A 13,261-nucleotide genomic window follows, 5' to 3' on the forward strand; every position below is an offset into this window, starting at 1 on the left:
CCATAACATTATTTTGGCACACGTTTAAAACGTAAATGAACATAATACATTGCATTGTCGTGATATAAAGCAGGAGAAAAATAATTGGGAAACTTATTGACGTTCAACGGCGCTTTAATTTCCGATCAGCCGCGTTTGGAAATGATGGGAAATGATGGCGTCGCGTTGCGCGCAGCGGACGTGGCTTCATTAGCGGGCCGACGCCGGAGCCGGACACACGGGCGCAGCAACGCGCTCGTCGACGCGGGCTGCGCGGCCCTGGCGCCGAGCTAATGGACGAGATCGAAACGACACGTCAAACGCGGACGCGGCGTTTATTTAGGCGACAGCAGGTGACCAAGGCCCCGCCGGCCGAGTTTATAGTCAACGCTGCCGGCTTAAACACACCAAGGGCAGCAACTCAAAAACAACGTGACACTAACACGGACTGGCACAAGACACAATTCCGTTACCTTGTTGGTAGGAATGGACCGAAGTCGTTTGAAAATAGTGAGAATTTCGGTCTTATTCGGGTCCGCCGCCATCTTGCCACCTCTCCATACGATTAGGAAGTGGGCTACGGGGGCCCGACTGGGTCTAAAAAGGCGAAGCGGACTTCCGAAACGCGCGGCCAAAACGACGCAGGCTGTATTTTAATCAGAAATGTTTGTACGTTTACAAGCGCCACTTCTCTCATCTTCACCCCTTCGTTGTAGATGTTCTGCCAAGCTGATGTCCAAACTCACAAAGTCATGATTAACCCAGACAGGCCGCTTCAACAGTCAAAATTAAACTAGAATAAATGTAACGTCGAAAAAGTTTCAATCGACATATTTACATCTGTACATTATTAACCCTCTGAACCCAACAAAACGTGACACAATGGTAAAATGGTACCATTGTAAATCCACCCTCCACATAGCATGTTGCCTAAATACTTGCAGAACCTGTTGCAGAATTGCCGCCTTTGGTTCCTTTCCTGTAAGAAGACTCGCACACGGGCTGAGAAGATCATTTACCATGGCCATCTCTCTGGATTTGTTGCTGTTCTGTACAGTGGCTGTTCAAATTGCTTCTACAAGTTTCTATGGTGGATCTATGACATTTTTCCCCGGAGAAAGACACCAGGATGGAACACTTGAAGTATGTAACATATCTTCATAACATATCTTCATATGATGTTCATGTAGGCTATGCATTTACACACAGTCACAGAAATGTTATCATTTTATTAAGTGAACAAAAAAATAACAAGATCAATAATATTTGTTATTACTAGGCAGATATTTTACTTTGCTTACTGATAGCACAACATATTTTGGGTCAAATATAAGAATGAAATACAAGAACATAAAAGTACAGCATGTATAAATAAACTCGAAAGAAACACATTAATTGTTAGATGTATTTTTAATTTTCGTTTGACCTTTGGTCTGCTAGGGAACACCTTGAACTAAGTTCTCACACAAAAGAAGGCCCTTAAAGCAGAGAATGTGTTTCTTTCTTACAGTAATTGCCTACCCTGCAGGCAAACTCATGGACGTCATTCGTCTGTTTTTGTATAGAAAACATCATTTTTGCATGAGACAGGATGCAACTGTATTCATCTAAAAAATGTTGTACCTGTTGCATCCCTTCCACAACCCTGCACCCCACCTGCAACAAAATATTTTTGCTATGAAATGCAATAAAACCTAAAACATGCCCTGTGCCCTATGGCTCTTACAAGCCATCTGCTGATCCCTCCCAATCTGTAATATGCAACCTTGAAAATACATCATAAGACACAACTTAACAATAACCTCTATATGCCATATTTCCTGGATAAACCTCATTGAACATCCCAGGGTAATATAGTGCTGACTAGAGGGTGTGTTCCCTTTGCTGAGCCCTGGTTTCTCTCCCCAGGGCCTTGAGCACTGTTCTGTACATTGTAAACAGCGCATTATAAATACAATTTGATTGATTTATTGATTATTTGTGTTCTTTTAAAATATGTAGGTCTAAATGCATAAGAGCTATTTTTTTTTCATTTGTTTATTCTGTCAGTACTGAACATGTATGTTCTGTACTTTTACACATACCCCATGCTCAGGTCAGTTCCATGGTATATTCTTATTGTTGTGCAGCAAGATATGAAATGAAACATTTTGACTTCTACTTTGGCAGGTGAGCGTCTACTACAGGGAGTCCAGCAATAAAAGTTGTGGGGGGCAACTCAACTGGGACTGTCTACATGGGGACTGTGGCAACCTCTTAAATTCTGAGGCATTTGTAACAGACCAGGGCAACTCAGATCTTTTCCCATGGTGCCAGTCTGAGGGCCACATGGCCAGAATCCTTGTGAATGATTCTCCCTTCATTTTGGGGTAAGTTAAAGGTCCCTTGTGACGCATTCAGATTGAACTGGTTAAGGCAGAATGACATCAATTATACTAAATGTTATCAAAAAATGTGGAAACAAATACACCTTGTCTTACCAGACAAGGTGTATTTGCTCTAATGGATAATAAAACAGTATGGCCAACATTGAAAGGAGTGAGGACATCCACGACTTTGACACCTTCACATTCTCTCCAAACTCTGTAAACCAATAAATGATCTCCTACAAGCAAAGGTCTACAAGGGGACAACATCTTTTGCTCAGAGAACAACAGGAGAATAGAGTCGCTTTCTCTACACACATTATGCCATTGATTTATGAAGATTAGGAAATTCTGCAATAAACACTTGCTTAGGTAATCAATAGGTGCTTAGGTAATCAATATTTGATCAGTGTTTTACTTTTTTGTTTTGTTATGTTAAGAAAATTGCATAGATAAACAGTGGATTTGTATTGGTGCCTTAGACTTACACAAGTCTGTCTTCAATAAATTAAATCATGCTGTATTTCAAGGAGGCTATGCCCTCACTACTGCTGAAGGCGCATGCATGCATCTTTTTACAACTGTGTGTGATAATTACGCCAGAACATCTCCAGTTTGGCAGGGTTGTTTTGTGAACAGCATGTCACATTGTGGATTTGGGCATTTTCTACCTCATTGAATACAAGTTAAATTTTTTGGAACCAAAAATATTTCGCATTCTCTGCAAATCATTCTTACGTCATGAAATCAAGACACATTCCACTGGGGTCAAGGAACAATGTTTGGGAAAAGGATGCAAGCCATGCTATTAGACCAGAGCCTTGGTCTTGTCTGCAGAGAACTCAGCTGTTGCCTTTTTAAACGGATACAATACTCAAAAGCACGCTGACATGTTGCGATAGTCACCTGCAGACAAAGCAGTCAGATCTGTCTAGACAGCGCATCAGGGGTGGTGATCCGATGTGTTTCTACCTCCTACACTAGTGCCACCGTTCCACAATCATTTTAAGTAAGTAAGTGAGCAAGGAAGCAAGTAAGTACAGCTATTAGTCCATCCATATACATAGTCCACAGTGAGACAAAATTGTTTAGGCACAATGGGTTTAGGGAGGTGCACCTTTCTTAGCCATTACAGAAAGTACAGGTGCTGCTGAGCACTTATTAGGGAGATCTTCAATGTTGAGTAGAAGGTGGCCAGCCTGGGTCTTCCTGAAGTCAACCATCTTATCAACAGTAAGATACAGATTATTATTCTCACACCAGACCCCAAGCCATCGCACTTCTTCTCTCTACGCCCTGTCATCATTGTCCCTGATAAGTCCCACAACTGTGATGTCATCTGTGGTGTGTGATGTGGTTTGTGCTGGTCGTGAGTTGCAGTCGTGAGACAAAAGCGTGAAGAGCAGTGGACTTGGTACGTGTCCCTGTACTCAGTGTGATGGTGGCATTACCATTCTGGACTCTCTGAGGTCTTCCAGTAAAAGAGTCCAGGATCCAGTTGCAGGTGGAGGTGTTCAGTTTGTTCAGGTCCAGTTTACTGATTCTAAGATGATTTTTGGGTTGACCCTGGCACGAGTCTCTCACGCTGATCGGATGGCAATAAGGCATTAAGCCAATCAGATATAGGGGCGGGACTTAGAGCTAGACCTGCCACTTTCGGACTGGAGTCAGGAATGCGGGGTAATTTCAAAATCATCATTGTTACATACAGCCCTTCATGGTCAGTCCCGTCATTTACAGTCCCTCAGGTCAACGAAATCACTCACAAAAATCAATGTGTGATGGTTAACTTTTTGCAGCTCTTTGGCCCAAAATTGAGGTGGTTAAAAACCCATTTGTTCAGACAAACATTGGGTATCTCTGCATCAAATATGCATATTTGATGTATCTACTGTGCTTTTCTGCATCAAATACTCCTGTTTTGCCGCATGGATTTTTACTACAAAAGGGGACATGGTCCTTCCTCCACTCATTCACTTTCCATAACAGCTTTGTCCTGCTCATGGTTTGGGCTGCTGCAGCCCATCACAGGACTCTGGGCACAGGGCGGGCACTAGGGGCATGTCAACAAGGGTACACAAATCTGATTATAAACAGTTGTTTGTTAATAAGTAAGTTGTGTAGAGTTTGCATAGAACTGCTAAGTTAGGGTGACCAGCTCTGCCCTTTTCCCCATACAGTAATGATTAAACATTCGTCACGTCATCGACTTCTACACACATATTCATACTAGTAATAAAATGGTGTGAAAATAACAGCATTCAGGCAGTGTTTACCCCACACTCATCCGCACACATGCAATCATCACAAACCCCCAGGGATGCGGCGCCAACAAAGCAAATGCCAGGAATAACATCAGGCAACGTTACTAAGATAAACCACATTTAGTCTCAGTTCCGCTCTGCCCTCCAGTGGTTGAGGCCCATTAGGTCCATGATGCCCTAAAACTACATAAATTTCACTTATTTCCTTACAATGTTATAACTATCAGTCACTTTTTAATGCAATAATAATACAATAATAGAGTTAAAAACTTAAAACATTTATTGTTGTTTGATTAATGTCATTTTGGTGTGACTATTAATGTCTTCACAGTTAGTTGGGACCTCGCCTGTAACTGAATTAATGCAGTAGTGCTAGTACAGCATGATCACTTCACTTTCACTTTGAGTTGTTCATGTAACTGCTGATAACTCTGGATAAGGCTCTGCTAAATGCTATAAATGCAGATTCACAGAACTTGTTTTATTTTCTGTCATAATGGGAGATCATTGTGTTAAGTGCTGAGCAGTTTTTTTCTGGCATAATGAAGGCTGACCCATAATAACCTAATACTGGGACTATTATTTTACTTTATATGGAAAGATCTTCAGGGTGCTGCTGGGATATTAATGCCACAGGATGGAGACTGGACACTCTTGTTGACATGGGAACACGCTCTGACACACAGCTTCCAAATTCATCCCCCATCACTGCTACTGTTCCAAAACTAAGGTACTGTATGCAAAGTGCATTCAGTTTAATGGTATACATCTAAATATGTAATTTACGTGTGTGTTCTTTTCACCACTTCCTGTAGAATTCCACAAAACTGCTTTTCAAATGTTAGCCTTCTGGCCTACGACCCAAATGGAGATGATGTGAGGTGCAGATTTGCATCAGATGCCGGGGTCAATTGTTCATTCTGTTCACATCCAGATATCAGCCTTGACCAGGTGCAACATTTTAGATAACATTGTTGATTGGTTTATTCCAGAATTTCTGTGAATCAAAATTTAATTTAATCCTTACACAGAGACTAATTATTATAAGAAAAAAACATTAATTCAATTTTGGACTTATACAGACATTACACATACACAGATGCTTTGGGGCATTGGTCAGTAAATGTTGCCTCTTCATGACCTTCGTCTTTTTGTGTAGGATCTGTGTAGTTTGAATGCAATTAATCCCCTGGCATTAGGGGTGCATGTGTTTGAAATGGTGCTGGAAGATTTCCCAACTAAAGACATCAACAGTACGTACAGAGATGGGTCATCTGTAGTCAAGCATTCTCCCAAACAGACAGCAGACCCCACACCACTGAGCAGAATCCCCCTGCAATTTGCTGTTGAAAGTAAGAAATATAGAATACAGATTAAATAATGATATGATGCACATTAATTTCTACAAAATAAATGTTGCTTTTAGCCAATGTAATATTAATAATAATAAATGGGCGGTACTGCAGTGCTTTCCCCAGTGGAAAACTGTACCTCTGGAGAGGTACAACCACGCTTCCTCACACCAACTCCTTCCCATGGGGATATTCAGAAGGCAACAGTGGGACAAGTCCTTGTCATCACCCTCCGAGCCCAGTTTGCCCACAGTCCGTATGTTCACTCTCATATATCTCTACGGTTCCTTACATTCATATTTTAATGGTTAAATAGCCATAGATCAATTATAGCTCTTGTGCGTTGACAGTTGATTAAATGCATGTTTTTTTTTGTTAAGTATCTTGGACTTCCAGGTGAGCGGGCCTTGGAATATGAGCAAGACAACGGTGAATCAGAGCAGTACGATTGCCATAGCAACAATAAGATGGACGCCTCAGGAAAGCGACACGGGACGTTCTGTTCCGATCTGTTTCACTGCTGATGCATTAACAAGGTGAGGAGGTGTCGACATGGCATTATTACATCACATTCATTCACACAACATTTACAAAGAATGCCAACGCGTTCTGTGGCCTTTCAGCCAGTCAGAGATGAGGTGTATACAAGTGAGTGTAAATCAGTCACCGATGCCTGAGCAGTCAATGACAGGTGAGTTTCACATGGCACATAACATTAAATATGTTTTTTGACAATAAGAAGCAGAAAGAAATGGTGATTCTTGGCTTTCATTGTCAGGTGAAGGTGCAGTGTCATGTAAGGGGAACCTTATAAATATTGTCCTGAGTAAAGCCTCCCTGCAGGGTGTAGACCTGAACTGGCTTCACCTGAATGACCCTTCATGTTCCCTAACTGCCAATGACACCCACATCATGGGCACCGTGTCACTCAACACCTGTGGCACAGTGATAGAGGTATCGCTGTATTCTCTATGTCTGGTTTTATTATTAATAAGTCAGTCATTGATGAGGGCATGAAACTATAGTCAGTTTCAAATTTTACGGTCAACTTTTATTTTAATTAAATATGTTTCCTTGATTGCTTGTTGCTTGGTTGTTAAAAAATACAGTTATTAAATCATTATGGCATTATTATTAAATTATTACATGATTGAGCATCTGTGGCTGGACATGTAAGTATCTGGGGGGGTTTTTTTTATCATGGAGTGTCAAACCTCAAACAGCTCTACGGAAGTCCAATTCTGCCAAAGTCATGAAAATTGTGAAAACCAATTTTTTTTAGCTAAAGCTTCAGCATTTTTCAGCAGGTTCAAATGCAGGTTAGAATGTTATTGTCTAAATTACCTTCAGGCTTAAATTTGTATTTATAATTTTGATCCTTCCATCTTTGTTACTTGGCAAGAAATTGGTTTCAGATCTGATACCTTTGTGAAAGTGAAGAATAATGTTTTTGAATCATATCAATAAACTTTTAATATGTTGCCTTGATATTCACCATAAATTCCCTTTCCTACTCTGTCTAGGACTCAGGTGACTTCATTGTCTTCAAAAATGAAATCAACACCTTTGAGGTGGCCAGTGCAGTCATCAGCAGGCGAAGTCACATCAAGATTGGCTTCTCATGCCAGTACCCTAAAGAAGCCAATGCAATAAGCCGTTACATGATTCCAGACTTCAACTATGTATTCACTGAGTCCAGTTTTGGTAGCTTTGGCTACTCCTTTGATATTTTCACCGACCAAACTTTTGAAACTGTGGTGGGACCTTCCAATTATCCTGTGAAGACCAAGCTGCTCGAGAAGATCTACATGGGTATCGAATCTCACTCTTCATTTCCAAACACACAGCTCTTCGTGGAGTCCTGCAGAGGAACACCAGACGGCAATCCCCAAAACCCAGTCTTCTATGACTTCCTCCAAAATGGGTAGGATCTCCTTTCTCCCTTTTAATTTCCTCAAACTAATGCTTAACTTAGTCCAGCTTGTGCTTTCAAATGAAATCATGTGTGTAAATCCTACTCTTAATGTTTATTGGTGCCATTTATATTCTTCAGGTGTTTATTGGATGAAACTATGATGGAACACTCTGACAACCCGAACAAATATTACTTTGAAATCGAAGCTTTCAGGTTTAGTGGAGATCAGAATCAGGTGTGTGTGTTGGTGTGTGTGTGTGTGTGTGAGATAGCCGGAAAATGGAATGATGTCGAGTCTCGACCATGATCCCCAACCTGACCTTTGACTTGTGGCAGGTGTTCATCAGCTGCTCCGTCATCTTGTGCGCTCAAGACGAGCCGAACTCGCGATGTTCTCTGGGATGTCTGCAGAGCCCATACAGACGCAAAAGAGACGTGGCCATGGAGACAGGAGTCCACTACTTAACCCAGGGTCCGATCGTGGTGGTGAGAGAAGACATGCATACTGAAGGTCATTGTTCACATCAAGAAATCTACAAATTTCGTGAATATAGTCTGTGTTTTTTTCAATGGTAGTCAAGTTGAAGATGTATTTGTTTGAGGTGAATGTCATGACTGAGAGCTGAAGGGGAATGGAAGCGCAGGAGAAAGACATTCTGGACCAAAAATGTATTAAAACAAAAAAAAATACAGAAAAGGCATGAGGGCCAAAGCACAGGAAGCAGGGACTAATAAGGCCCGATTCATATTGGCTGGAACAAAAGCAACAAACTTGGGTAATGCAAGTCCACATTAATGCAGCTGCATTCTCCTTCCTTATAACAGGGCCCTAATCATGGAATCAGTGGCACCAGTGCATGATTAGAGCCCTGTTGTGAGGGTGATTGGTGCAGGCTGGGAGACCAGTAGCACCAGCCGTGACAGTTTTGTGGGTTTGTTTTGTGTATTCAGTTACAACTTGATAGTTCTAGACAGTTCCCGTCTTCTCTGTAACAATGCTGTAGACTTATATTTTTAAATGATTTATATTCAATGGTAAAAATATTTGTGATTAAGTTCAGTTATGACAACATTAAGAAAAAACTATTTTGAATATATGTAACTCTGTGTATATGTACTGTAACTCTCGGGTTGATCCCTTATAGTTCTGTAAACTGTTCTTTTTTTTTTTTTCATGCAGGGAGAGAGCAACTGACACCAAGGATACAACAGACACTCAGTTTAAAGAGGTATATGAACACGAATGTGCAAAACATTGCTTTATTTCTTTTTTAGTTTGTTGGATGTTTGTGTGCTTGTTAATCCACACAGTTATTTTGACTAAAAGCAGAAAATGTCAGAAATAGGAGAAAGCTGAATTGAAAACATCTGTCCAGACCTAAATGGCATACTTATTTTACTATTTTGTTTACTATTTTCAAAAGGCTCTGAAATTATTATATATTTATGTGTACAGTAGTCTTTTACTTTTCTATAGAAGAATGTTAAGTGCTGTGAAAAAGCTGAGAAGAATTCAATGGCTATTTGGTGTCATCGAACATAGTCATTAAGAACCCTTTGTAAAGTTTATGGGGTAACAATGATTATTCAATGACCCAGTAAGTGAGTGAGTGTTTTGCATCATTTTTATTTATAAATTCTGAGCTTTGACAGTAAAAATGAGTTGTTTGATCTTGTTTTGTAGACGAAAATCTGGAAGAAAGCTTCGAGATGCCCACTGAATCTTGGATCAGCACATTTTTGTTTTGTTTCTCTTCTGCATCCAGTTTCCTACAAGTGAAGGAAGTATATAGTTTTCTAATATGCAAGTGCATAATTGCGTTTGAGTATTAGAGGACAAATACTACTCGTACTGTTATATTAAATTATAAAATAATATAAATAAATTTATAAACTGTTTTGTTAAGTAAATTCTGTTACAAATACATGATGTAATATTATATGCAAAGAACACTATTTAATCATGCATTTTTGTCTGGCCATTTGTTTGTTTGTTTGTTTTCTGCATGCAAAATGAATGTCAGTGCACTAAAAACACACTTGATATCTCATGTTCCAAGCCAATAGTTTGACTCATTGAACAGTGCATTACTACATGACAACAGGACAAGTGACTTTGCAAAACACATGGTTTCACATTGCAATTTTCCTGGTATGCAGTGATAAATACCTACCAAAGGAAGGCCAGTTGTAGAACCAGTTATTGTATCATGGGTTTTTGAGACTCACCAGGGACTCACCCACACTGATTAATAAATAAATGTTCAATGCATTTATTAGTATTGAATGAGCATGAACTGTGTGATTGCACAAATTTCTTCTCCAGAGCAACTTGGTCAAGGACCTGATCTGCAAATACCATTGATTTTTACAATAACTCAGTATCCTCATCCTGTTTTTAAATATAGAAATATAGCCATATTTAAATCAAGTTTTTCCTCAAAACAGGGGATCCTTCAAAAGTTTTACATTGAATTTTATTATATTTTATATATATTTATAAATATTATTGAGAATTACTAGTAATCCTTAAATCCAGAAATTAAAAATACTGCAGACACAATACATTTTTTACTGGTAACGTCGGAATTAGTGGAACCGGCAACATTTTCCGATTGTGTGTGGAAGGGTGGCTTGTTCAGGTATGCACATTAGCAGTTCGAAGTGTTCTTCAACTTGCAACATCTGACCCGAAATGGAAAAAGAATGGACATCTATGGAGCTAGACGGCTTAATATTGCACTCGCCAGCAGATATGTTCTGAGAGTGGGAATTCTCCTTATTTTATTTCTGTGATATCACTCTTGGATAAAATGTAGTTGACAACCCTGATGCAGGTCTTAAATATAATGAAAGTGGCCTTAAAAAGGTATTTTAAATTAGCTTTTTTACAGATTCCCTGTAAAAAGGATGGCTTTTGCTCATGTTTGAAGATGACTCTGTGCATTCAGTAAGCTGTTCGAACATCTTGTGGAAGTTTAATTCCACCACCCAGGAACCAAGTCAGAGAAGAGTCTAGATTAATGCTTTGTTAATAAATCTGCAAAAATTCTGTGTTTTTCTGTCAATGTGGGGTGCTTAAATTATTTGAGCAAATGCAATAAAACAAAGAGAAAAAACCGTAAGAAGGCCTGAATACCTTCCCAACCCACTGTATATATGTGTGTAAAGAATTCTGACGAGATATGAAACATAAGCAGACAATGTGAGTGTGTGAGTGGGGGGGAGTGTGAGTAGTGGTTAACACACTCGTCTATGAACCAGAAGACCCAGGTTCAAATCCCACTTACTACCATTGTGTCCCTGAACAAGACACTTAACCCTAAGTTGCTCCAGGGGGGGACTGTCCCTGTAACTACTGATTGTAAGTCGCTCTGGATGATGGCATCTGATAAATGCTGTAAATGTGTTGCCAATTTTGGTTTCATATGTTTGTTCATATGTTTAGGGACAGTGGTGGCCTAGTGGGTAAGGACTCGTAATCAAAAGGTTGCTGGTTTTGAATCCTTCCAAGGTGTCACTGAGGGGCCACTGAACTCCATCCCCACACACTGCTCCCCGGGCGCTTTTCATGGCTGCCCACTGCTCACCAAGGGTGACGGTCAAAAGCAGAGACACACATTTCGCTGTGTGCAGTGTGTGCTGTGCTGTGTTTCACAATGACAATCACTTAACGTCACAATTGACTTGTTAATCTTGTTGATTTGATGTTAGTATTTTTGTGTGTTATTTCCTTAACTGCCATGTTTGATAACCAAGAGCTTCCACTAGAGGGGATCATAACATTACCCAAACCCTTTATTCTGTCCTGACTCACTTTTGACTTTAACTCTCATCTGTCTCCTCAGTCGGCAGTCTGTGTGAACCCTGCCCACTGTAACGATCCTCCACTGAGTACAGGCCCCACCCCTTCCCAATTACCTTCACCAGAGTTCCAGGTCCGGTCTGCTCATTCTGTCCATCACTGTGTGTGCAAGCGTGGTATCAGAGTGTGTATGGTGTGTGTGTTTGGTGTTGTTGACAACCAAACTTCCCTGTGTGTTCCCATGTGGCCCACACCAGCCAGTCAAGTCACAGTCGGTGGGACTCTGGGGGTCTGGTTTGTGGAAGGTTGTGTTTTGAGGTGTTATGTGTGTGAGGGGTGTCCCCCATGTGAGACAGCCTTTCCTTTCCCCGTTTCCACTTCCTCTTTCCCCAAGCAGAGTCCTATGTGTTTGTTTGTCCCATGTTACAATAAAATTGTTACATTTACATTTACAGCATTTATCAGACGCCCTTATCCAGAGCGACTTACAATCAGTAGTTACAGGGACAGTCCCCCCCTGGAGAAACTTGGGGTTCAGTGTCTTGCTCAGGGACAAAATGATAGTAAGTGGGATTTGAACCTGGGTCTTCTGGTTCATAGGTGAGTGTGTTATCCACTAGGCTAATACCACCCGGTTGTTCAAGCACCTGCATCTGGGTCCTCCCTTTTCTTGGTGTCATGACACCCACACACATTTGCTCTCTTAATATTCAATATTTTTATTTTTAGTATTATTATTATTATTTAATGTCCTTGTCTTGCTGCCATAAGTGCACCCAGACCAGTAACTCCTGGTCACGTGAACTGGTTACTCCTGCACTCATTCCTACCCAAACCAGTGCTGCAATAATCCCAGAAACCCCAAACACAGCGGAACTCCCTTTGCCCCTCTCTCCCGACCTGCTCTAGTCTTTAAAAAATGGTCAGAAGGATCACCCTGATCTAGCATGGGGATGTGGTGGCTAAGTGACATCCTTAGTTTGTGCGTCTATTCATTTATCATTGTAACTGTCACAATTAATTTTGTCACACGTGGTTAATTAACTGAAAAGGAGCATAAGGTCCCTGTTATGTTGGTTCTGAAGTGGAATTGGACCTGAATTTCGAAGATTAAGGTCAACTGGACAAAATGTTGTGCTATCTGTTAGACTTGTATTTAGGCCTTTACGATCTTTTCCATGCTGCTTTGCATATGTTTTGTTTATGGTTTTCCTGGATGTCAAATGATGGTAATTAACAAAGAACTGGGTTGAACACACCTGAGTGCTGTGCATTTTTTCCCAGATGATGATCCACAGACAATACTCTAGTTTGTTATCATATTATTAACGTTAAACTATTAGGGGCATATGCATTTTGCCCAGTTTGTTTAATGTGATCTCTCCAGCCTCATAAGATGTGGCTCCACTGTCTGTAGATTATGAAGTGGAATTTGGTTTTGATTTTGGTATGTTCAAGTCTGCCAGGGCACATGCTAATATTAAACACTTTTGTTAAACTTTTTGAGTGGTCTGGTTCCTGTGAATTAGAAAATGCCTTTGACCTGGATGCTTGGTATTAAGCAGGAAATCAAGATGTTG

General features: G+C 40.5%; 2 protein-coding genes across 6 annotated transcripts in view; one reads left to right on the forward strand and one right to left on the reverse strand.

Annotated features, from left to right (window-relative positions):
* arfgap2 (ADP-ribosylation factor GTPase activating protein 2) overlaps nt 1-556 on the reverse strand; it is a 10,737-nt gene extending 10,181 nt beyond the window's left edge. For all 4 annotated transcript variants that reach the window (XM_028955710.1, XM_028955709.1, XM_028955708.1 and 1 more), the window contains exon 1: nt 453-556. In XM_028955710.1, coding sequence (XP_028811543.1) covers nt 453-524 — 72 coding nt within the window. In that variant the 5' untranslated portion in view covers nt 525-556. The remainder of the gene's footprint in view (nt 1-452) is intronic.
* LOC114765544 (uncharacterized) lies at nt 172-9,657 on the forward strand. Of its 2 annotated transcripts, none has more exons than XM_028955700.1 (15): nt 172-332; nt 924-1,122; nt 2,149-2,348; nt 5,211-5,339; nt 5,425-5,560; nt 5,769-5,961; nt 6,076-6,217; nt 6,342-6,497; nt 6,585-6,652; nt 6,740-6,915; nt 7,485-7,885; nt 8,015-8,111; nt 8,213-8,387; nt 9,057-9,105; nt 9,561-9,657. In XM_028955700.1, exons 2-15 carry the CDS (start codon nt 1,000-1,002, stop codon nt 9,595-9,597), a joined length of 2,082 nt encoding a protein of 693 aa, XP_028811533.1. In that variant the 5' UTR covers nt 172-332; nt 924-999; the 3' UTR covers nt 9,598-9,657. The 2 variants fall into 2 exon arrangements, with proteins under 2 accessions (XP_028811533.1, XP_028811534.1); XM_028955701.1 differs by having other exon boundaries at nt 8,213-8,362; nt 9,561-9,655.
* Nucleotides 9,658-13,261: the final 3,604 nt, after the last annotated feature.

This window comes from Denticeps clupeoides, chromosome 16 (assembly GCF_900700375.1).
Source record: "Denticeps clupeoides chromosome 16, fDenClu1.1, whole genome shotgun sequence".
In the NCBI taxonomy this organism is placed as follows: Eukaryota; Metazoa; Chordata; class Actinopteri; order Clupeiformes; family Denticipitidae; genus Denticeps; species Denticeps clupeoides.

Excerpts from the sequence above, each read along its gene's own strand:
- LOC114765544 (XM_028955700.1), top strand. The coding sequence starts at position 1,000 with ATGGCCATCTCTCTGGATTTGTTGCTGTTCTGTACAGTGGCTGTTCAA. Across the intron at positions 5,561-5,768 it reads CAGATATCAGCCTTGACCAG|GATCTGTGTAGTTTGAATGC; the intron begins GTGCAACATTTT and ends CTTTTTGTGTAG. Across the intron at positions 6,218-6,341 it reads GCCCAGTTTGCCCACAGTCC|TATCTTGGACTTCCAGGTGA; the intron begins GTATGTTCACTC and ends TTTTTTGTTAAG.